At 28.0% G+C, this 27,095-nt stretch overlaps 3 protein-coding genes across 3 annotated transcripts in view; 1 reads left to right on the forward strand and 2 right to left on the reverse strand.

Moving 5' to 3' along the window:
• Window positions 1–4,061, reverse strand: part of LOC129966581 (TNF receptor-associated factor 4-like) — a 357,557-nt gene extending 353,496 nt beyond the window's left edge. The window contains exon 1 of the mRNA XM_056081045.1: window positions 3,970–4,061. Within this exon, the coding sequence (XP_055937020.1) occupies window positions 3,970–4,046 (77 nt within the window). The 5' untranslated portion in view covers window positions 4,047–4,061. The remainder of the gene's footprint in view (window positions 1–3,969) is intronic.
• Window positions 1–27,095, forward strand: part of LOC129966580 (putative RNA-binding protein EEED8.10) — a 69,354-nt gene that overhangs the window by 9,951 nt on the left and 32,308 nt on the right. The gene's annotated exons all lie outside the window — the stretch shown is intronic.
• LOC129966579 (condensin-2 complex subunit D3-like) lies at window positions 11,472–26,825 on the reverse strand. Its single transcript, XM_056081041.1, has 6 exons — window positions 25,037–26,825; window positions 20,269–20,606; window positions 19,148–19,386; window positions 16,833–16,969; window positions 14,997–15,171; window positions 11,472–13,276 (listed from the first exon to the last, which is right to left on the reverse strand). The coding sequence occupies exons 1-6, from the start codon at window positions 26,606–26,608 to the stop codon at window positions 11,823–11,825; spliced, it is 3,915 nt and encodes a 1,304-aa protein (XP_055937016.1). The 5' UTR covers window positions 26,609–26,825; the 3' UTR covers window positions 11,472–11,822.

The following is a 27,095-nucleotide window of genomic DNA, read 5'->3' on the forward strand; positions in this document are numbered from 1 at the left end:
AAATATATTTTCAGCAAACTTTGTACAAAAGACACCGAAAAATATTTTTAATCCAATAAATAAAATTGCATAAAAATAAACGTAAACTTCATAAAAAATTATTCCTTCAATTAGGCTTATCATAACGAATACAAATTTCTCTTTAAATATCAGTATACTTGATACATGCTCATTTTCAACACTGCTTAGCAGTCACAGAGCCCTAGTGCTTCACAACTTTTTTGATATGTATAGAATTGTCGTTCGTTCAGAAAGATACACATCAATATTTTTTTTTTTTTTCGTAACTAAGTAACTTGGCCGCGAAAGTTCAAAATGTTTTTCTAGATAATTAATTATTGATTAATGCTTGCAGTGTGGCTCATTTGGTCTGCAAATTCAATTGGTGATATGTGTTTTTACAATGGCCAATGGTATTTCAATGGTATTTATTCAAAGTATAGTTTATAATTTATATCACTAGATGGTGTAACAGTTTCTTCAATTCGCATTATATATAGGATACTTGCCGTCTTGGGAACAAATCTTTTAGATTTTTAAACTGCAAATAAGAAATGTATTTTTTAGATTCACTTTGCAATTCGATAAAACTGTAAACATGAATATAATTGAGTAAGTTTTCTACAAATTATTGTGTGTGCGAATTAAAAAAGTATAAAATATTCTGAAATAAAAGTGGATGTGAAAATTCTGCTTCAGAATATTCAAAGAAAACAATTTCATTAACCCTAATTTTAAAGTTCGTAAAAGCACGTGACTGATATTGAAAAGATGAATTTGAGCTTCATCATAGCATTAAAAACATAACTGCAAATTGAGTATGAAATTAAATTTTTAAAAAAATTATTAAAAATATTGTATAGAAATGAAATTGATATAATTAAAGTGTAATATTTTTACTTTTAAGATAAGGCAAAAATCATTTTTGCAAGACAATAGTTTCGGAAGATATGGACATCAATTTCCATAAACAAGTTATAGTGATAACCAATTTGACGACGGTTTCGATTAAACTTTTTGTCTGAAGTCTATTTCTATCATTCTGATTTCTTTTACATCTTCTTTTCTCTAACTGAATGGAAGTTTCGGTGATCATTCTTCCAAACATTTCTAATGATGCTTTACACATTCATTAATTAGCTAAACAAAGCATAGTATTAAGTGCAGCTATAAAAACATTCATTGAAATTGTCTGAAGCGTTCTTATTGCGGATATTTATAATTGACTGTTGCCATTCAACGATAAGTAATAAGTACGATTTCTGGGTCACATACGTTTGCATTTTATATGAATAGACATGCATTATACAGGCGGAGTAACGATTTACAAATGTTTGATTGTTGATGATTAAATGTTATAAATTTGATGCTATACTTATCAATTAATTGTAATAATTTATAATCAGTAATATTTTTGGCCTTAAATCAATAATTACTCTAGACGTAAATGCATTGCTGAAATAATAATAATAATAATCAACATTATTCCATTCTCGACTCTTTTATTTAGTTCCATTTAAAAATGCCTCTTAATAATCTGTGGCTAAACATAACTTTTCCTAGATGTCAGGAAAATTGATCAAAAATAATTTTGTTATTTTAAATATTCTTGACAGTGGCATCCATAAATTTTATTTAAAAGTATCCAAAAATTAATTTTCTTATAAACAACTTTGTCTTATTATTTGATTTCCCAGTTCAGACGATTTTTGAGAATTTAATTTTGGTAATTATAATTCAAAGAAAACCATTTTAACAACAGCTGAAAATTCAAAAATATATTTATTAAACGATATTAATTTGATTGCCAACTTCTTTTAATGATTCCATTAAAAATATTTTCAATTACAGCCTCAAAAATTATTCAATAAATCTCGATAAAAATGAGAAGGCAAATATTAAAATGAAATTTCTAAACATGGCTAATTTTATATTTAGTGATGTATAACGATAAAGAAATTAAGTACATGTTTAGAAATTGTAAACGATATTTTATTCTTTGATAAGTTTATCCAATATTTATTACAAATCAATTTTTCTTGTAAGAATTGCATTTTATTCACCTATTTGGGTACCCAAAGTCTTAAATATTGCAACCCAATTCATTTTTGGCGCATTGCATTTTTTTAGAAGCGAAGGTTCATATTCTTTTCGAAAGAATTATTTTAGGTCAAAACAGTATTTTTATACAAAGAAAGTAGAAAAAAAAAATTTTTTTTTTAAATTATATTGTAAAAGGACGAGACTCTTTATAATTTTATTATGAGGTAGATGGATAATACATGAGTTTCAAGAACAGTTATTTAATTATTTCTTAAGTTCCAGATTTCACAAGATAAAACAAACACGAACACGAAAAATACACGACACTCACTTAGAATACAATCTAATAATGACAGCAAGAAGGATCATGGGAAATATACCTTGATGTTAATAAGGTAACGCCATCTGTTGTATAAAAAGAGAAGGTAATAGTGTTATGTAATTGCTATAATATTTAATAATAATATTTTTAACTTGTGACTCCATAAAGAATTTAAACCCAAATCACATTATTTCGAATTATAGAAAAATACATAGAATTCAAGATTTTGTCACAACCCAACAAAAATTGAATCGCCATCCACAGTTTAAAAAACATTGATCACGCTTTTGAGTCATTATTTTCTAATAAACACAAACAGATACAAAGACGCAATTTCATTTACGATTTTTTTGGTGGTGGGTGGGAGAGATCTAAGAAAATTTAAAACGGGTAAATTAATCGAAATAATGAAATTGATTTCTCGTTCTTTTTTTTACTCTAACTAAACTTACTCAGACCATATTTGGTATATCAGTCTGTAAAAACTCGCATGGAATCAATAAATACTCGTAGTTACGTCCTTTAAAAAAAATGAAGTATTTAAAAACATTCTGAATACTTCGAATGGAAAAAGAATTTTAAATTCATACAGATGCAGTAGTCAAACAGTATGGCAAAGATAGTTTCCTTTTTTATTTTCACGTTTAAGAAGTATGCAAAGAAAAAAAACATTGTAATCATCAATAAATTCGAATTCGAAATTTCGACGAATCTCCACATTTAAGATTTCTCTGAATCCTTAAAACACATTTCTCTAGTTATATTTGTCTCTCTGTGAACACTATAACTCAAAAACACTTCAAGCTAGACGGTTGAAACATAGTATATAGACTTTACGGTATATAGAAAATACGGTAGGCGCCGGAGACACTAAATATCACTGCAAAATTTCCTCCCCCTAATTTGAAACATTCCACTTACTTTAGATATTAAATTTGTGTACCAAAATAGCTTTTTTTTGGCTCTTGTGTAATTTATCGTGTTAATTTATATTCGGATAACAGAATAGTCAATGAATTTCTCTCAACATTTGAACAGTAATCTACAAATTTGGTATAAAGACAATGTACCAAATTTCATCCGTCTGACTTAGAGGGGGTTTGGAGTTATTTTGTTTACAGACGCATAGATAGATAAAATTCCGAAAATGTGTTTTGCGGGCTCAATGAAGTCTGAAACACGGAGATTCATGAAAGTCACGAGAAAATCTTCGATGATAACAATAATTTCTTCAATTAAACTTTGTATATAAAAATGTAATAACTGGAGTACACAATTTTAGCAACTTCTTGCTTTATCTTAGAGATATCCAAGAATGATGCGTTTTATAATTCCATTGTTTATGCAGTATTCCATCTCTTGAACTTGGCTATAACATACAAAACTGATTTAAAACAGCTATCTTTAAATCTTAATCTTGAATTGATTTGAAATTATCCTCTTCTTGAGCAAGTATGCCTTTTAGAGAATAAGAAAAAAAAAAAGCTATAAATTACTATTTTTTCTCTCTCTAATCATATGTGATGGAAGAAGGCGGCGTAAAAATCTTCTACACATCGATATGGAAGCAAATTTTCTAAACTAAAAGAATCCTACAGACATACCTGAGATATTCTTGCAAGCAAGAATCGCAGAACTTGTGGTAACAGGTGGATATCTGTACGGGGTCCCTCATGGGCATCCGGCAGATGGAACAGAATAGATCCTTCCGCTTGTGCTGAACACGAAATCGGCAGTCGTATCCGGGCATGAGGTGTCCGGCAGCACGTGGCTCCTTGGCCACACCGTCGGAGAGACGAAAATGAGCGGGAAAACGCAATTTTCAGGCAAAGAGGATCCTGCATCGATTGGTTGTTCCTGCGCAGTACTCCGGGAAACAGTCGGCGGCGATAACCACGTGCATCACTCAAGTGAATTCGAATTGTTGCTACAGTTTTAAGGAACCAGAACTAAATACTACCATGATGCGCTAAATTCCAGATGATTGTGTTCCCAGATTTAACATAAAATGTTTTCATTCAATGCAGTATTAAGTAAATTATTAAAGCCAAAACTTGTCATGAAGAAGATGGCATAATATTTATTCTTTTGCACAGTTTGAAATACTGAACTCGTAGAAGATCCTTCTGAAATAAGTTTAATTTTGACCATCAATTAATTTTGTCCTTCAAAACCCCCTTTCCCACAAAAAAAAAACAAAAAAAAAACTGTTTACATAAGTTCCATTTGTTAATTTTTTTTCAGTTATTTGACATCTGTTTCCTGTGGCTATTGGAATGAGATGACAGTTTTTTACTGTTGACGATTCCAATAAAGACATTTCAATCCAGCCAGAAAAAAGAAAAACGCATTAGTTCCACACTGCAAATCAAGTCAAGCCTGGTGTACATGGTCTTTAAACCGAAGTTAAAATCACAAAATATTGCCTGAAGGAATTGATTCTTTTCTTTTTCTTAAGTAATATGTTGCAAACTGTGATGATCGTTTAAATCAGTTTTACTCACTCATTCCTTCTTGGATATTTATTTCATTGTTTACATAAATAATAAGGCAATAAAAAATCGACCATGCCGACGTATTTTGCCATTTTCAATTAGATAACAGCAGCTGCAGATACATGCATTAGCAACTATAGTTTTTCCAAATGCATTTTTTTTTTCATTCAAAAAAAATTAGTAACAAACAATTAAATAATTAAAATGAGACTGAATCAGTACAAATTCCGCAGGCAACCCCTATTTCTCTGTAATCAAAATTGGCCGGCATAATGAAACATTAGAATTTCGGAAAATATCATACATTTCCATAAATAAGAAACACATAATCTATTAAGTTCTAAAAGAGATTATGTTCTTTTTCAAGACCTAAGACCTTTTAATTTTTCAGTTAACTTAATAACTTCAACTTTTTTTCCACCGCAATATTTTGTAGCAAATGGCAAGTTGGAAATTAAAGTAGCAGTAGTGGTCTCATCGAAACTTCATTGTATAATTCCTAATAAAGGTGTCCCCACAGCCGCATAATTATGGACATTCAGTGCGCAGAATTTTATTTCCAATGCCGCATATGAGCTTTCTGCGCTTCGTAGAATAATAAAGAAGACTGAGTATGCATTTAAAATGCTTTTTTTTTTCCGAATCATAAAAAACTAGAATTCGACACACAACTAAAAATTTTTGTTACAAGATTACATACCAAATTTCATTTATCTAAATTATTGCGATTTAGAGTTAATACGTTCGCTTGCATGAGAATGTGCAGATCGACAGACGGTCAATCCATTGAATGATCTGACTCAAAATCTGATGCGAATCTATATTATCAGTTCTAAATTTGTTTACCAAATGTTATCCATCTATACTTATGTTTTGAAGTCATCGCGATCATTTGCATTCAGACTTCCTCTGAATGGATTTTATTCAGAATTTGCTAGAAATCTGCAAATTTGGTGTATAACCCGAATGCCAAATTTCATCTGTCTAGCTCAAAGTTTTCGAGCTATCGTGTTCAGAGAGACATAATTCCAAAAATGTATTTTGCAGACTCAGGGTGATCTAAAATGTGGAGAATCGTCAAAATAATCAGTTCATTTTTTTTTTATTTAACGATTATAATACTTTGTTTTTGTATACAAGAAAGTAAAAATATTCTTGAAATTAAATGACAACATTAAATTAGTTTGATTTAAAACCATCTATTTGATTATATGTCAGGGAAGAAATATATTAAATGTTTTTAGTACATTTTCCAATATGTGATCAATATTTCCATTCCAAACATACAGATTGATGCAAAATGTTCAGGTTTAAAAAATGCATCTGCTTAATAACAAAAATATAAATACTAAACTTCTACTATACATTTTTTTTTAAATACAATATTCAAGTCATGAGTGGATTTAAATTTTTAAATTACATTTTCTATAGTAAAAATTATAATAAAATATCTTTGGATTCAGATTGTTTTTCTAAAAATTCAGTTAACTTATAAAATTAAGCTAAGCTTAATATTTTGTTAATTTGCAAATCAAGACACTTCATTATGGCTTAAAATAAGAAAATGAAACATTCAGTTTTTGTTTCAATGAAAATTTTGTTGAAAACTTATGTCAGTCTTCTTGTCAGAGTTGAGAATTGGCTCATTACTATTTCAAAACAATGATAATTGGTAATTAAACCACATGTCGTAAAAGTGTTTATAAATATTTTCAGTTTCTGAAGTCATTAGAAGTAGCAGTTTGAATAAGAAATTGTAAAACAATTTAACATCGACATACACCAAACCTTATGAAATTAGTGGTATTTACTCCACAAAGTCTTAATAATTACATTTTCCCTAACTTTTACACATATTTTGAAGGGCATATTTACTTAATTTGATGGGAATAATTTATATGAAATAAATAAATTCAAATTATTGAATTATTTATAAAAAATTATAAATTTTACACACTTTAAAAAAATGCATGATTTATTTTAGCAAAATGAAAATACAAAGGAAGAATGCAATTTCAATGATGCTGTTTATGTTCACTGCAACATTATACATCTAGATACAAATATATAGTAGAAAAAGTTTAAAAATGACCCACAATATTTTACACACACACACACATGCACCAGTGACAATGCTAATAATGAATATTAATAACATAAAATTATTTTTACAGTATATATGTATGTATATATGTAATAAATATATGAAAATTCAAAGATATGCACAAATGAAATGATACTTTTCTCTCTGCCATTTAATGCAATTTTACATTAATATAAAGAAAAGCAATGTCCCATGCAAAACTGTATACATTTATATTATGTAAGAATGAAAAATGTTTCTTAACAATACAAGTATTAGGTTTACCCTAAGTTCCCTAAAACCCATCCACTTTTTAAATATCTGATTGCAATAATCATTTATTCCAAATAATAGTGTTATTACACAATTTAAATATAATTTTAATGTATTTAGAAATAACTGAAATATTTGAAAAGAAATATAATTAAAAAAACATTCATATGAAATCTATAAAAAATTAACTTGACATGCCAAATTTGTAAAAAGTCAAATTACATCCCTCTTGAATGAATGCTAACTCAGGTGTCATTTTCTCTTGTCCTCATATCATAGCTCAAAATTGTATGATTACTCACAAAAAAAAAAAAAAAAAAAAACCTTTATGTGGATTAAAAATGAGTTGTTTACAACTAAACATATAGGGTGTCCATTTTGATTGTGGTCATGTAGCTTTTTTAAGACATTACAGAAATAGGAAAAATACTTTGAATAATGTAAACAATTACATTTTCTGTTGCTTCAGTCAATAAGCATACTGCTAAACAAAATACAAATATGAATTCTAAACTCTCCTGGTACAAATTTTTATGCACTCAAATTTAATAAAATATTTTCGACACTCTTAAGATTTTAAACATAATTATTTTAGATTTTTTTCAATGATAGCTACAAGGAATATCAGGCTTAAAAGAATGAAATTCAAGATTTCATAATTCTTGTCAATTTTAGAAGCATAAATTTTTTTTAAATTTCAAATGGGGACCAAGAAGATTGATGGTATAAAAATGCAGACAGTTTGAAAAATAGCAATTGGACCACAATTTCAAATCTTGATGGCTTTGTCGAGTCTTAAAACATTTTTTGAAGGTAAAAGAAAATAAGCTAGTTCTGAAATTATTATGTTTCAATGTTTCTAATCTCATTTATTGCAAGCAACATCTTGCTATAAAAATCAAATTAAAATTATAGAGCAAACTCAATTCATACACTATTTTTTTTTTAAATGAGCTTCCTTACTCATTAATACAAATTTTGTTTAATGCATATCATACGTATAGTTTGAAATACTAACATGATCTTTCTTGTGTTTTTTTTTTTAACAAGATGATCAATAATATAAGAAATTGTGGCGACATATTACGATTTAGCTAAACCTAGAAATATATTTAGTATTAATAGCTCATTAGGGAATATTTTTTATCAAATTTCATTATGAAGATATATTTTCATTATATAAATCTATATTCACTACACTCCCGAGTATCTGGCCTAATGTGGTGAAAGGGCAGGTCAGATTTTTTTTAAAAAAAAGCTGTATATGCCAGAATTCTATGAACTCATTTCTTTGCCCACCAATACCAGAATACAAAGTTTTTATACCAAAACTCACTGTTATAATAAGTATTTTCTCACTTCTTATTGAGCACCAAGTCCTCCATTTATCTCAAGATATGTAGAATATGAAAGCTGTTGTAGTGAATCTTAGAAGTGGTTGTTGGTAATGTGTCCAATTAAAACAGAAGACTCTGTACTGGTAGTTTATAAATGTTTATACATTACACTGAACGTTTCAAGAATTTATCAGAGAGAAAATAAGGTAAAGGATATAAACTATTCACATTTTAACATAAATTCTACAATGCTTAATTTAAATGTAGAAAACATAAACAAAACATTAACATAAATCATAGGTCTTATTCTTTAGAAAATTGACTTTAAGTGATTTTACTTCCCACTGATAAATGATTACACAGATATGAAAGGTAAACCTAAGATAAGAGTAAAACCTTAGTTTTTAGATTTTGAATACTGTACAGTTATAATCAGGAACAGCGGAAACAACTAAGGTTCATTACATGTTGACGAAACAATAAACAAGCAGGACACTGATTTTTTACTGTCACAACTAGCATTTTGTGCATGACACATAAGAGGATCATAACAGAAGCCCACTTTTACTGCCTTGTCAATGTTGCCAATGCAAAGCCTTGCCTTCCTCATTTAATTATGATAAAAGAAAACTAGACCAGATAGTTGTGAACTGGATATTTAGGAGTGTACTGTATATGACACAAAAATCATTCTTATAACTTATTATTTAATAAACAACTGCCAAATGTAAACATCAGATTGCTTCACTTAACATTTTTACAGCTTTAATTAATTAAATGCTTGGCTGATTAATGGAGTTGCAAAATATTATTAGAAATACTTGGGACTTGCAGTGTTACCAAAAAATTCCATTCAGTCAGAGAAAATAAATCAAGAAATTTTAATAGGGTGATATAATAGATTTAATTGCAACTAGATGGGTAACTATGGAAATTGATTATCTTATCTTTCAAAACTATAATCTCAGAAAAATTATTTTTGCATTGCTTAAAACTCAAAAAATTATTTAAAAAATAATATCAATTTTATTTCTGCAAAAATATTTTCTTTATTTTTAATAATTTCTTTAATTTAATCTAATACACAATCTACTATAATATTTTAAATGTCATGATAAAATTCTAACTCGCCCATTGAAATATTCAATTATGTGCTTTTGCCAGTGTTAAAATCAAGATTTAAAAAATAAACTTTCTTTGAAAATTAATTTCTAAACAGGATTTTTTAATTTTCACCCACAATAATTTATAGTAGATTTATCCAATTACAATTGTATTTTTCTGTGGTATCAAGTAACAAAGTGAAACATAAAAAGAATGTATTGCATATTAATTATTTAAAAACCTAAAAAGTAATTTATCTAGGTGAACAACCTGGTTGCCAAAGGTGGATAATTTTTTAAAAATTCAATAAGTTTTTGTACGAATTTAAATGTTTCTAAGATTAAATGGTAACAACTTCTAGATTCTTAATATGTTTTCACTGATTATATATTTATATATTAAGTTCCTAATATATATTTATGCCTCACAGCAAACAATTTATTTTTTCGTGTGTTTCATATTTATTATTTAATGTACTCAGTAATCTAAATTTTTCTGTATTATGCATCTCTAAAAAAATAATAGCTTATTACCTTTTCAGTGATGAAATGCTTGTAATATTTTATCTACTATAAACTTGGATTAATTATAAAAGTCACTTACATAATATTATTCTTTTACACATTTTGCCATGTAAATTCTTGACTATTTGAAGATATAATGAGATTGCTTAAAACTATGATGATCACTGTTTAGAAATTACCACAAATAGATATTAAATAATTAATGAGGAGTTTCATCATCATAGTTGTAATCTTCTAACGTAAAAATCAAAATGCCAATAGCATTAGTAGTTATCTTAACAATAAACAATATCTATTCAATAGATATTTTACTTGGTATAAGAAGAAAATTGGTATAATAAGAACAATATCTATTCAATAGATATTTTACTCAGTATAATAAGAAAATCATTCTTCATGCTATAGAAGTTATAATGTTAGTCACATATATTTATGAGCTCAATTCTGGGTTAAGATACCAAGAAGCAACCAATATGGATCATTATGCAGCATGTTAAATAATTCTGGAGAACTATCTGGAATTGTTTACTTTTAGCATAATCAAAGCAATCGGACACCTTTAGCTTCATGATTGCTCTAGTGGGATAGCCACACACCAATCTTGCATCCCACAACAATGACAAGTATCGATTAAGTTGCCAATACAATTAACAAAACATGAGAAATATCATGCCTAAGAAAGGACCACAGGCTAAAGCCTAAATGGAAGATTGACGTTGAATTTTTTTTTTTTTTTAAGTTTATGTATTTATTATTTTTTTCCTAGTAATTATGGTTTAACTAAAATTTTACAAAAAAAAAAAAAAAAAAAAAAAAAACTATATTAACAAATATGTACACCAACAAAAATAAAATATATACATTTTAAAAAATGATTATTAAAAATATTTTATAGAAAACAAAATAGATAATTGGTTTTCTTTATGAACCATGCAATGCACTGAAATGATGGATTAGGAAGTATTTACCAAACAAACTAATTATTCGCCTCATCATACACAATAACAAAAATGTATGAATTCATGCATTTTAAATAAAGGTAAATAAAAATGAAAAAAAGATGCAAATAAAATTGTTGATTGCACTATATGCATTGCATCAAAATTTCAATAGCATACAAAATACATCTTGATATTGTACTTTTAAAGAGCATATTAAGTATAATTTGTAAATTACAAATCTTATTAGAGGCAAGAAATTAATAGTTCTCTTTATAGTAAGAAAAATTCAAGTTGAAAATGCAGAGAAAACATTATCATGTATCATTACTTCTAATAAAATAGTCTTGAATATGACCTTAATATATTTAAAAAGCAAATGGCCCATTTGAACAAAATTTAGTTTAAAAACAATAATAAAAATCAATATTCAATATAGTAAAACCATATTGGAAACGAAAATCGTAAAATTTTGAGCAGCTTTTACATCAGATGAATCAAAATGTGTATTATGTCTTCTGATGATCGAAATTTACACTTATAACCATCTACATGTTGGAAACTTGCATTGTTATTAAGTATAGTAAGGAAAGTTTTCAATTTCACCATTAGAATAATGTTTAATAATTTAATGAATTCTCTAGTTAACATTCAAATAAGGATGCATTCATATGAATTGTCTTTATTCCAAAAATGAAAACTGCTAATCATCATCAATATCAAGGTCCTCTACTCTTATACTTATTTTACTCAAATTTGGAGTTTTAAACTTGAGTGGCTTCAATAAAACACGAGGAGTACTTGAAAATATAATATCTCTTACATTGACAGGCTGACCACTGGTCGACGGCAAATTAATATCATCATCGACATCCATGTCATCAACAACAGCATTGGACTTGCGCGATACATTTCTGTTTTGTGGTGTCTGAGGAATGAGGCGCAAGGATACATCTTTTGATCCTGCAGAAGACGTGTTCCCATCACCAGGGATCACCAAACTTTTTCGAATCAAATAGTTTGATATTTCTTTAGTCTTTTCAATAATATGTTCTCCAGATGGTGGAGTATTGGGCTTTTTAGCATTCATTTCTTTATTTTTCTTCTCTTTAGCTTCTTTTTCTTGTTGATTGCACTCGTTTCTTATTTCAAACAGAACCTGCATCTTTAGCATTTTGTCATCTACCAAGATGTCCTCAATTTCATTCTTATAGTCTGACAAAATTTCCTTCAAGAACAATACAATATCAGAAAGCAGATCAGATTTGCACTCCAAGACACAATTTTTCAGAGATATCATAACTGGCACAATTGGCTGCACAAGCATAGCCTTCCTAATTTCCAACTCAGCTTTGGCAACTCGCTCATCATCTCCATCCTCTAGTTCATGTGCTATGCTGTCTGAATCAAAAACTCTGATTTCTTTCGAGGTCAGTACAGCAAAGCAATCTCTGACAATGCATTTGACCACATCATCAAGAGGAAAGACGCCATCAGCAACTGAATTCAAGATATCTCGAGAAATATTACTTACGAGAAGACCTCGAGAGCCTTCCTCCATACATGTAATCATGAATTTATATATTTGCATTCGTGTCTCTCTAGCATCCTCACCAGGGATAGCAAAACGTTCCATATCCTTCACAGTTTGTGCCAGTGCATCATTGTCAGGAGGATGATATTTGTTGAAGATAAAAACAGTATCAGTAAAAGAATCAAGAAAGATGGTTTTCTTTTTTTCAAACATAAGTGTACCCAAGCAGTATTTGCCAAGTTCTTGAATGGTTTCATATTTGTCAATGATTGTAGGCAACAAACAGTATACCAAATTATTTTTGGTCTTTACATAGCCCTCCTGTAAAAGGCTCACCAAAAAAGTAATAACTTGGTATCTGATTATATATCTTCTATCTTTGAAACATGAAGTAACAAGAGAAATGTATTGACTATCTCCAGAATAACGTCTGCACATCTCTGTTAGAATTAAAACAGCATTGTTACGAAGCATATCTTCTTTAGAAGTCAGCAATTCCTTAGCCAATACAGGAAGCAACTCTTTACTCAACTGATCATCATGAAGAGATATTTTTCCCAGGGAAGCAAAAGCGTGGGCTCTCAGACGGGAAGAAACTTTTGTAGCATTAATGATGGCTTCATCTAAAAATAAACAGATCATATTGATGAAATATTTCACAAAAGCAGAAAAACTTACAAGATCATTAAAACAATTAGCTACCAATGAAAAAGTATTTCAAAAACTCAACTTGAGTTTCGATGATACAGTACACTCCCAAGCATCCAGGTAGCAACTATCAGGCCTAATTTTCTTTTATCATAATTAAATGAGGAAATCACAGCATTGCACTGGCAGCTTTGCCTAAGCATTGGAAGCAGACGTCTGCTACGAATCTTCCTATTTATTGTGCACAAAATACAAATTGTGACATGAAAAGAGCAGCATTCTGCTTGTTCACTGTTTTGTCAGTTTGTAACAGATGCCTATTAAGAACTTTTTCAAAAACTAAAAAAACTTTAAGTTTTGACTCTTATCTTAGGGTTACCTTTTCATATCTGTGTAATCATTTATCAGTGAAAAATAAAATCAGTTTGTGTCAATTATCTTATGAATTTGACCTACGATTTACATTAATTTTTTGTTTATATTTCCTGCATTACAGAATTTATAAAAATATAAACAGTTTATATCCTTTAACTTACTTTTTCTGTAATAGATTCTTGAAATGTGAAGTGCAGTATATTAACATATATTAAATACCAGTGCAGAGCCTTCTACTTTAACTCGAAACAGTATTGGAAACTGCTTCTATGATTCACCCGGCCACGTTCATATTCTATGTGGCTTGAAATAAAAGGAGGGCTTAAAAATGAGAAAATACTTATTACAAGGTGAATTTTGGTATAAAAACTTATGTCTTCAGATAATGGTTGGAAAGAAATGAGTTCATCAAATTCTGACCAATCCGGCTTTTTTGTTATCCGGCCTGCCCTTCCGCTACATTAGACCGGATACTCGGAAATGTACTGAATTCGAATCAATAACTGGATAATAATTTCCATTATAGAAAGTGTAGTATGGAAGTTTAGAGAGGGTGTCCAGCTCAGGTGTTGTCCTCGTCATCAGACTGCAAATGCTAACATAACTAAACTACACTAAAATCAATTTCTCAAATAAAAAGATCTCATAAGTTGGCATAACATATATTTATTATCTTCTTCATTTTTAATGAATACTAAATTAAGAGGAATTATGTTTTCATAACAATGCCATCCACAAGTATTCTAATTCGACTTTAACAATTTTTGGTGGAGACTGGATAATATAAAATCAAAAATATTAACACAGAGAGAAAGAGGGGAAGAAAAAAAGAAAATCTTTATTTTTTGGTTTTAGAATTTTGGATATATGATGAGGCCATGAATAAATAGATTACAGAAATGACACTGGCTTGAAACAAACAAACAAAAATAAAGCTTAATTTTATAAAATAATGAACTGTGACCAACACAAATGCCAAGAAATAAAATATGATTAACTGAACAATAACATGAATATATTTATACAAAAACCGCTTGAGGGATTAAAAATACCATAGAATTATTTCATAAAAGAAAATTAATTGATTGCACAAATGATAAAATTCCATCATGAAAATGATGAAATCTACATTTTTGCAAAACTGCATCATGTCTGAGAATATTTTCATTTCATCTTTTTCTGCTTTTTACATAATATGCTGTAGTAAATTAATTATTCAGCAGAATTTCCATTTGGATTTTCAGAAATTCCCAATAAATTATTAAATACACAAAAAGTCATTTGATTTATAATCTTGAAAATATTTTAATGCATACTTACCATTTCTTGTATAAATAAAACTTTTCACAAGCACAGTTATATTTTGTGTAATGCTTTTTGGAAAAAGCTGACAAAATTCTTTTAAAATAGTTAAACTTTTAACAGCCAAATCTTCTTCTGGCAACTTCCTACTCTTTTTTCGGGATATAAATGGGGTCAAGGTATCCATTGACATCTGGATAGAAAAATAAAAATATAACACATTTACTCAAAAATACATAAAAAAACATCCACTGAAAAATCATGGGCAATTATGCATTATAAAAACTTGGTCTATTTGACGTTTTGTTAAGGTAACATCAATTGAAATCTATAACTGGATACAGATCACAATTTGGAATAGATATTATATCAAATTTTTTTTAACAATAATTCCTAAAATATATTAATTACTGAATAAAAAATCTTCATGCTTTTTTATTTTATTATAACCTGTATAGCAGAATCTACATAACGTTGCTTGTAACATGTTTTTTAGATCATTAACTTTCAGCTGGCTACTTTTCCAGTCAAGACTAGTGACAAAAAACTAAATCAATTATATTCCAGCAAAGATAGAATATATCTTCATGTATTTTTGAAGAAAATCTTGAAGCAAATCAGAAGCAATCAATTAAAAAACATACTGAATTAAAAACTGTTTGTTTGACCTGATGGCACATTGATTTAAAAATAAAAACAATGGAAATTTTATAAAAATAACAAATTGAATTTTAAAATTATCATTATAACTTCTATTACAACATTTCAATTTCTTGAAAGGAGGAGAGAATGGCTATGAACATTAGTAAACAAAGCATGGTTTAAATATATTAAAAATTTGCTTCTTTTTATAAATGTTTTCCAATTTGTTCATTTTTTTTTTCTAATAGCTCTCCACAACTCATTATATTTTGTTGATATTGAAAAATGTCTGGCTTGTTAACAAGTGCATTAACCACTTTATATTCTATTTTAATAATTTCTTTTTCTAAATTTTTATTTTTGCATAGAATTAAAAAAAAATCTAAATTCTAACCATTTTATTTATACCATTGGCAGCTATTTCTTTAGCCATCTGTTCCTCATAAAATATGTAATATTTTGAATGGGCTGACATCGATAATAATCTCAATTCTTCGGTAATGTATATGGAGTTGGATCCGTCAGAGTGCTTAGAGTGGCTATAGATTATACGACAACCTGTACATTGCGTAATATAACATCTTATTCAAATTTCCAACTTAAATTTTTTATAAATGGTGAATTCTATTTCATCAAATTCTTGTTCGTGAAAAATAATGAAATAATTTACAAAACAATTATACAAATTTACTATTTTCTAATAACGGATAAAAAAAATCATTTTCCTGAAATTAAAATTATTGAAAATGAATAAAAATGATTTGAATAGCATCAGTATGCCCCATGAAGTAAGTAATCTACGAGAGCAATATCACATTCACAGGAACTTTTATATTATATATATATATATATATATATTCAGCCAAAACAGCACTTTTTTACTGATGCATAATTTACTAGAGATCTTTTCACTATGCATTCCAACATTTTTAAAACAAACTATTGACAATCATGCAACTTCACAGAATATTTCTCTTATGGAATGCAAAGCTTTCAATAATTGTTGCATCTTACACCTGCACTCAGCTTATCTATTGCAGAACAGGGTAAATTACTAGAAAAATTTAACTGGCATTAACTATTTATTGAAGAAATTATTTCACTTGAGAAATTTTCTTTCAAAACTTCAAAAAACAAATGCAACAACCATTCCAATAACTTACTAATATTTTGAAAGACAAAAATCATTTTGGAGTATAACAAAATAATTACCTGCATCATTTTGTCAGCAAACCCAGCAAAATCATTCTCCATTTTAAGGTATGTCTCAATGTTGAATAAAATTTCTATCATTAAAGGCATAATTTCTACAGGTGCAGCAAAGTCTTCTAGCTTTTTCTTGAGCACACCTATTTAAAAGAATAGATTTTTAATAATAGCTTAAAAAATAGTGGAATGACAATTAATGGTGGATATAGAAGTAGCACTCCAGTCCTCATTTAGAGATGAATACTTGAAAATCAACATTATTTATTATTGTAACTAGTCAAGCAATTTGATTACAAAGACAAAATAAATATCAGACAAAAGAAAAAAAATATAAATACATTTTAAAATTAAATTAATCTTACATACATTAAATTTCTTTTTTTAAAACTCCAATTTTTTAATAATGTAAATAGGTCCAATAAAGCAGCTATATTTTATGTCTTTCAATATCAGAATCTTTAATTAGATTTGAGTTAAAAATTGACATTGACAATAGAATCATTGATATCATGATCATGTGGTTAATCAATATTAAAATTTTCAAATTTTAAAGAAGTTTCATGAAATTAAAAAAAAAATAATACTTCCTTAAGTTTGAACCACGCATACAAGTCGTGCCATATATAAATCAAATTATAGTTCAGTGACAAGCTAAGTTGACAGTGCTGGGAAATATATAAGGTGCATTAGTGTGAACTAGTCCTAAATCTTATATATTTAAAAGTAATTTATATATACACAAACAACATTTAGTTTTAAATAAGAATAGTTTATGCAATAAAAATTTATATTTAAAATTAATAATATTTAATGCTATAGCATTTAAAGAAAAAAATAGAAATTTTACTTTGGCATTTTATGAGAATCAAATACTTTATCTTTTAAAACAGATAAATTATCTATTATGTTCTCAAACAGAGTTGTGACTTTTTCAAGAGAATATACAGCAGGCAAGCTGTTGTATTTTGATCTGATTTTCAATATCACTATAATTTCAAAGCAAATTTCCTCAGTAGTAATTTTATGAAATTATTGATTATTTAGGTACTGATTGGCCTGAATTTGCTATTTTTGCTTTTATACATATAAGTCTGTAGTTGTCAAGACATCTGGCACACATATAAATCTGGTTTGTTTAAGACAAGCCCACTGATGAAGTCAGCGATTTTAAGCCGAGAAAATGTCTCTTGTTTTTCAGTAGCGCCATCTAGGGCTAAGTACATCTTAGCTACTCATGAGACACATTCATTTGTAAAAACCCTTTTTTACAGGAGGGCACATTCACACACCTCACAGATAGAACACAGATGAAAAGCAACCATGCCCAAACAGGGACGCTCAGATCACAGGGAAGATGCACGATCCTTATGCCAGGAAGCCGGCTCGCATATAAACATAAGAAAACAAAATTCAGAAATAATTTCTGAAAATTTAATTTTAAGAGACATGCTAAAGAGAAAAAGATTTTTCTCATATTTGGTGAATTTTCCTAATCATAACCAGTGCCAAAAACCTTTTCCCATACTCTCTAATAAACTCTCTATTCCAGAAGAGGCCTTGAACTGGCATTCAATAGTTTCGAAATATCAACCTTTAGCATGGATTTAGGATTTTTACTGAATTTATTGTAGCATTCTTGGCGATTTATTTGACGATTAATACCTGACAGGGGTAAATAATACCCGAAAATCGAATTTGTATTTTAAACGCATTTTTCCCAATCAACTGAAATAAAAATTTTACACAAAGCTACACTTGTAATCATAAAATCCCATATCAAATTTGATGCATTTAAATCACTGCATATGAGAGTTATTATGTTTACATGTTTCTGAGGTACAGACTAAAAGATGATCTATCCCTTCTGGATTAGGTTCAAAATTTGGTTTAAAATTTCTACTCTTTGGATGTGCACCAAGTTTTATTTATCTAGCCCTCTGCGTCTCATAGTTATCGTGTTAACTTATATCCAAACAACTAGATAGATAGTCTTCCTATAATTGGATTTTGCTCAAAATTCGATAAAACTGGAAAATTTGGTGTTAAGACCATATACTAAATTTCATCTGTTTAGCTGAGAGTTATCTTTGTCCCAGACTGGCAGACACTTACCAAAAATGTGTTTCTTGAACTCAAAGAGGTCTAAAATGAGAAGATTCGTTTAAATTCTCAAGTTCGAATCTCTTGATGATTACTATACTTTCTTTATACTATGATATAAGAATGGAATTTTATGTATAAAAAATTGAAGTGAATTTATATAAAGATGATGAAAGTAATATAAGAAATGAGGGAAAAGAAACTCCAAAATAAATTACCTCGCAGAACTTCTAAATCGTCAGAAGGTAAATCACGAAAGGCATTGTTTAGCACTTTTAATATATTTTCCATGAAAAAAGACTTATCCCAATTTTCAGGCTTTTGAAATTCTTCAAGTGCAAGTTGACATATTTTAGTTGGCAACTTACAAAATGCTCCAAAAATACTCAAATAAAACCAAACGGGCTCATCTTTACCGCTTCCAAAGAATTTTTCTAATTTTGATGCAAAATTTGGTCTGTAAAAAATAATAATAATAATAATTACCATAAGCGAAGATTTGAATATAAATCTTTGCTTATGAACTGCAAAACTTAGTACAATTATATATATATAAACATTATTCAGCAGATGCTTGGAAAATTAATGAAAGTTCCAAAGAATTTTTATATTTTTAATTATTAATTAATTTTATTCCCTAATTAAAATTTTCAAAAGAAGAAAACTTTTGAAATTTTAATTCCGATTTAGCAAAATTTTAATAATTTGGCATAATTTTTATACAGAAGAAAAGCAGTAGGGGATACGTCAGTTTACACTGAGACACAAGGGCAAAAGAGAAATTTTTCCCTTCAGGGATTTTATTAAGAGATTTTTATAGGGATTTATTTGATATGTGTAGACTTAGAAAAGGGAATCTTAGGCATCTTTAAAAAAATGTTATAAGCATTAGGGATTTTTATCTCTTTGCTCAGATTATGGAAAATGCTTCAGCCATCTGTTTTCTAGAGCATGTGTTAAAAATAATTAAATAAAAAGTGGAAATTGGATCAAGACACAAGAGAACATTTTAGAGTAATGTTAATATGGGCTAAATTAAGATAAAAATTACAAAATTATGTAGGATTTAAATAAAATTAAGAGATATCATTACATACATATATATACACACACATTAAATTTCATAAATCAATTAATACTTGCCAACACTTAAATTCAGAGTCATATTTATTAAATACAAATAAATAAATAAATTCACTTTGATTTATTAGATTCTAAAAAAGAGGGTCTAAAAAAATCTGAGTATTTAGAATTAGCAAATTAATATATACAGATAAAAAAAATGCATTTACAATCTAGGGAACAAATAATAATAATGAAGAAAAGTTTCTGAACTTACTTGAGCTTTTTTTCATCTTTCCAACATTTAAAAGCTTTTTGCAAATATCGCTGGTAAGACAAGTACTCCCCACGTGCTAACTTCTCCAATAAAAGGAATAGAGCTTCTTTGTCTTCATTTTTATCAGATAAAATATTCAGCAGAAATTTTTCTTCAATAACACTCAACACTTTTGCCTGCACTGTATTTTCTGGATCTTGAACAAGGGGGAAAATAGATTTTAACCAGCATTCTTGGGCTTTTGGATGGTCAGAGTAAGTTTCCAAAATGCTTGTTAAAGACTGTATTATTTGTTTTCTCACAACAATGTTAATATCCCTTGAAGCTGACACAAAAAGCTATAAAACAAGAAATTTTTAATATGTGTATTTTTATAGATTATATTTTAATACTCACAATTTTTAGATTAATATAAATTTTAAAACTTAAATAAAATTACAAACATAGAAATATTCATATTAGCGGTATAAATTGTCTTCATATTCAATAAAAAAAAATGTACAAATTCCAAATTTTAAGAAATGAAGATTATATAGCATCTTCCTTTGCTGAAAATCAATTGTTTAGATATAAATAATAATTTATCAAACATACTATCACTCCTCTTTTATACTCTTTAGATAACAAGTAAATAGTGATGTAAACTGTAAATCAGAATAGCATAGAAAATGTACATTAAAAGAAAATACATAAATTGAAGGGGGGGGGAGGACCCACTTTCACAGTTACATATTTTAAAAATATCTTTATACCTGCTATTTATGTGAAATGAATATAGAATGTAAATTACTTTTTGATACTGTTCATCCTTGCAATACTGCTTATGCAAATAACTAAGAGAAGGATAATTAAAATAGTATATAATATATTCTTTGAGTTTGATTAGCTCTCATAAGATATGGTACAAAATTATCTATGATGCAATAAATGTTTATTTGCTGCATGAGCATTTAAATATTAATAATTAGAATCATATTAATAATTCTAGATTTTATTTATCTAGATGTAATCATTGTATCTTAAAGAAGTTTGCAATCTGAAATGGATCTCTGTTTACATCACTTATTTCTAGGTCTTTTATTTTTCTACAAAATGCATAAGGATTATAGAAATGATAAGTTTCTAGTTATTAGCTGTTTTATGTCACCAAAACTAATTGGCATAGTTTAAATGACAAGAAGCATATGTTGCATGAATGCAAACTTCAGGATTTTAATATATTCAATAAGATGAAATAAGTTCAATGATTAATTGCCAGACTGTACAATAAAAGGCTTTTTGTAGCTATTATCATTGTTGGCATGTGGTTAATACACAAGTACCTTTGAAAGACATGAATGTAAATGTGAGGTAATATTGTACGTATATACAAAAAACATAAGAAGTCTCTTAACAGAAAATTTACAAACACCTTAAAAAATACTTATCCTAAAATTATTATACAAATATAAACTATGGAAGAGTAAAAAATAATTGTGTAGTACTCCCGAGATAATTTTTCCATTAGTTCTACAATAGACAAAAGGCATTTAAAATTTAATACAAGCAAAGGGTAATGGAGTAGAAGTTGTAAAGAACCATTAGATTATAAGAAATATTACTTTTGATCATCTGTACTTATAATAAAGCTGAATATGTGTGTGTTGGCGATCTACAGGCCAGACCGTTTGACTACTACTACCGTTTGACTAATTTGTTACATGCATACCTTGGAGGTCAGGAATGTGCAACTTGGTGTGATTTAATAGAATTTTTAATAATCTTAATTAAAAATTCAGCATTTTTCCACTGAAATTTAGATACATATTACAAATGTATCATTGAAAATATTACAGCACAAATTAATTTTTACATGTCAAAAGTTAAAAAAAAAATTCATTGATAAAACAATGAATTTTTATAATTAAAATTTTATAATTTATAGTTTTTTGATATTTTATAATTAAATTTCTACTCTTAATGAATTTTTAAAAAATAATTTAATTATACACTTTCACAATTAATTTTACACAAAATAAAAATGTAAGCTGCATGAGCATGCTACACATTCATGTGAAAAAAATTAGCTTTTATCAAGGGATTGCCATCATATTGACACAAGCTCAAATTAAAAAAATAAGTTAAGTATTACTGCAAAATAAGCATATTATATATATCAAAGCGTAATTTTCAGCACATGTCTGTATAAAATGAAATATAAAATATGATATTTTCTAAAGAGTGAATGCAAGGACAAATTTTTTGATATTTTATAATATCTATATTACAAATTCAATAAAACAGTTTTATTTAAGGCAAATATGGTTTAATATATACAAAATATCTACTCTAATCAATCTAGGGCCCAATTTGTAAACATTTCTAATTTATAAAGTTTTTTAATATATATAAATCTGCTAACAGAATGGTCTAAATGAAATAAATAATTAGATTTTATGTAAATTGTGAATCATATTTAACAAAATATTCTTGAGGCAATAAAATTTTAAATAAAAAGAGTTGCACTCCGATCAACGAAATCAATCACTAAAGCTCACTGATTTGTGAATATCTGAATATAATTATTTTATTTCATTTATCAGAATATATTTAGATTACTTCATCAACTGTCACAAAGAAGCTAATCATCTGCCAGAGTTTCTCAAAAGTGACTGGCCTAGATTATGAAAATGTTCATTGTTCTAAAATTGTAATATTCAAAACTATATAAATCAGTCAAATTTGATTACAGAAGATTTATCAATTTATTTATTTAAATGGAATGTCAAGAAAATTTTGCTGAATATGATTCCTTAGAACCAAAAGACTGTTTAAAATTTAAACTTCATAATTTTTTTAAATATGTTTATAGACAGAAAAAATAAAATATTATTATTGGCATCATTTAAATCCTTTTAAAAATAAAACTAAAGACTGAATTTTGCAATGTATCTGGAAAATTTTTATTGAATAATTCTTTGAGATATTATAAATGATGAAAATTATTTCGTAGTGCACATAAGACTTCAATGCCGAATAACTTTGCTTTCAGTTCTCATATTTTTTTTTTTTTTTAAAGAAGTCATGCTTGGTTTCACTAAAAAATGTCTTTATATTAATTACAGTTTAATTATTTCCACTTTAATTTAAAACTAAATTTTATGGCTGCTGAAAGAAAATTAATGAGAGCAGAACAGATAAGGCCTATGATCACATGACTATCAAAATTTGAAACATTAAAATACTTTACTGGAAAACCTATTATGAGACCAAGTTACTTTAAATATTTAATTGAAAATTTTAGTGAGCATTAGCATTGGCGTATCAGCTGGTTGATGAAGGCGACTAGAAATTAAATATAAGTTACAAAATCAAGAATAATAAAATGATTTTTTTTTTTTTTTGTAAAGAAGAGATATTTTTTAGAAAGATGAAGTTTGAGGATGAATTAATATAGATGTACAATATAAAGGCAGTTAAAATATTAAAAGGTTAAGGATTGGAAAAATTTCAAACAGATTAAATTCAAGACGAAAGTCAGATCTAGCCTGAAATATCAATAGCATTATAAAGTAAAGATATAAAAATGAGATATAAAGGCACTAATTTTAACAGCTAAAATATGCATAAATGTGCCTTGCAGAACCTTTTTAATTAAAAATCACTGGGGTAACCAAATTCACTAAATACAACAAATCTATAAAGTAAAATTATAATTTTTTCCCCCTTGCTTTCACAATGTAAAGTTTTACTTGTATATATTTTGATATCAGGCAATAAATTATCTTTATAGATAAGAGTGATACATGCAATTAATTAGAACTACTTTTTTTTAAGTATAAGCAAATCAAGTGTTAATTTGATCCAATCAAAATATCAAAAATTTAAAATTTCACATTAAATTATAGAATTTTGAATTATTTTATGAGTTTGTTTCATACTTTATGAACCATATTTTATGGCATTGTTCCTTTTTTGACCTGATAAGTTAACAATGCAATACTTGTGTATTAACAGAATGCTATTGGCAAATTTTTAGCTTAACTGCATGCCACTGGCAAACTTTAGGTTTAATTAAATTGGCAGACATAAGCAACAGGTGAACATAATATTATTGATTAAAAATTTCTGGTTGCAATAAACATGGCATCTTTATGCAGTTATAATACACATATGGCAACACTGTCATTATTTATAAGATTTAATCTTTTCGTTGCTTTTTGTATGAATTTAAGGTCAGTAATATTTTTTATTGCATCTAACAACATCCTTAGGCTAACATGTTTATTTTTTATTACAAATTTAAATTATATCGCCCTTAAAATATTTCAACATATATATAAATACATAAATTATATATTAAGTAACATATAATAACAATTTATAATGTTTTCAAAATATCTGAATTTGTTTGCAAACACTGCACCTAAATAGTAATTTAAAAAAGAATCTATTATCAAGTGGTTAAGTGAACAACTTGATTAATTGGGATTTATATTGAATAATATTTTAAATATATTTTTCTTCAATAACAAAATACAGGATTCATATAAATTAAGAAAGAAGATTTTGTTATGGGAAGTTTCAAAGACAAACACCAAGGCATATGATCATCTGAATACAGTACACATTTTCTGACCAAGGAATAAAGATTTCAATGTCACTTAACATAAGATCATATACATTTTTAATAACTGAATTTATTTTTAGATACAGGCAATTAAAGATTTCCTTATTAAATGGTGCAATGCACTATAATAAGGAAATCAAAAGTTTTAAAAAATTTTACCTTTAGATTTTCATCTGTCAAATATATGACATCAAACGAAACTATATTTTCCAAAGCTTGAAGAGCTGCTTTTCTTGACATACCATTATTATCTTCCACTCGCCGATGCAATATATTATTCATTTCATCCACCATGTCCTTAAATGACGAAAACTTGTACCAAAACTGTCTATTTTCTCCATTTATATCATAAGATTCAATTTCTTCATCAAATTCTTCCCCAACATAGTTTGAAAAATCCACATCCATGAGAGCATTCAGCATATGTTGCATGTGCTGAGACAAAACACCAAGGGCTTTTGTGCGTACTGCAGGTGAAACATCATCACACCTTGTGAGAATTGCGAAGATAATTGGAATAGGAGTTAAATATACTTCCATTGCCTCTGGTAAGCCTTCTTTATTTATCTGTGGAAAATTACCCAGCAAAAGACCCATGACTTCTAAGGCAAATACTCGATTGCTTCCTTCAGCAGCATCAACGAGAAGCAAAAGCCACTGAATGAAATCAACGAAATCTTGCACTTGCAAGTTATATAATATAGTAACAACTGCATTTGATACAGCAGCCCTGAATTCAGCTTTATCGCTGACAGACAGGCATAAGCGTTTTATAGATGTTAGCGTTAACTTGGAACATATTTCAGGATCTTTTTTCAAATTGTAACATATGTAGGAAACACAATTATCTTTGACACACATGAATTTTGCAGGAATACTTGTTTTCTTTACTCTTGAACACAAAATATGACGATTAAGATTTGATAATATGACTGAATAAATGTAATCCTTTTCACCATTCAGATCTGAATTAATAAGGGTAGAAAGACCCTGAAACGCAAGAGAAGTCAGAATGAAAGAGAAAGTACGCCGACGCCGCTCACGTTCAGGCATGGATAGGATGTTTAGATCAAAATTCAAAGATGCACTGGATTGTTCACTGCCTACAAGTTCACACAGTTTAGCAATAACATAATCAACTGTAGTAGAATCTGATCCTAGATGACAGACTGTTAACAAAGGAATTAATGATTCTACAGCAGATGTCATTTCTGGCAAAAGATTCTCTATGTCTACAATTTGAAAACAGTCCATACATAAGCGAAACAGGTTAGCTTTGTAAACAGAATACGCAGAACTGCCTGGAACTCTTAAGCAGCAAAAATACCATTTAGCACTAATCAATCCGATCACTTTATCTTCTTCAGTTGAAGTATTTTTCAGTGCTTTAGAACATAAAAAATAAATAATACCAAGAATATGTTTAACCTCAATGTCCATTTCATTAAGATATGTCCATAAAACATCTTCTGGCCTCGTCGACACATTCCCCATGCTGCTTTCATCCTGGTCAAAATCGCTAGGTTTTTTAATCCAGTCTTCACAGACATCGCAGATTTTCAAAAGTGTGTCTTTGGGATCGTCTGTAAACAATATACCTAAAGACATATTGATATCCTCAACATCAGTAAACTCATTTTCGAATACTTCTTCTAGCCAACTTTCAATTAGTTCACTAAAGTTCACAGAATCGAAATATCTGGAAGTTTTCTGCAGGAGATTGTCACCCATTTTCACTGTATTATTAACTTTCGTTTGTTTTCAGTATGGCGGGAATTTTCTTCAAAACAATGCGATTACTCGCACAAAAAGCATCATGAAATGTTCAGTGCCGCTGATTTCAAATGAAGTTTTAATTTTATATATAGAATAAATAATATACTTAAAATACGATGATCGGCATTTTTTTAAAAACAATATATGAGTCGTTCTGCTTTGCACAAACTAACTCAAATTTATCTGTGTTGCAATTCAGCGTCTTGATTGGTCGATTTTGTTTTCTTTTTTTGTATTTCCAAATTTGAAGTAAAATTTTGTCAACATATTTTATAATTAAATTTTCATTAAATTCACAGAGTGCATCATTTAGTTATAAAATAAACCAATATTATTTAATTTTTACAAGAAATTAAATTAATCTATTTAATTTTATTAAAATTTAGAAATCTACTAATGTATCGCAATTTTTATCTGTCATTTGGAGGAAATCTGTTTGGTT

This window comes from Argiope bruennichi, chromosome 4 (genome assembly GCF_947563725.1).
Source record: "Argiope bruennichi chromosome 4, qqArgBrue1.1, whole genome shotgun sequence".
In the NCBI taxonomy this organism is placed as follows: domain Eukaryota; kingdom Metazoa; phylum Arthropoda; class Arachnida; order Araneae; family Araneidae; genus Argiope; species Argiope bruennichi.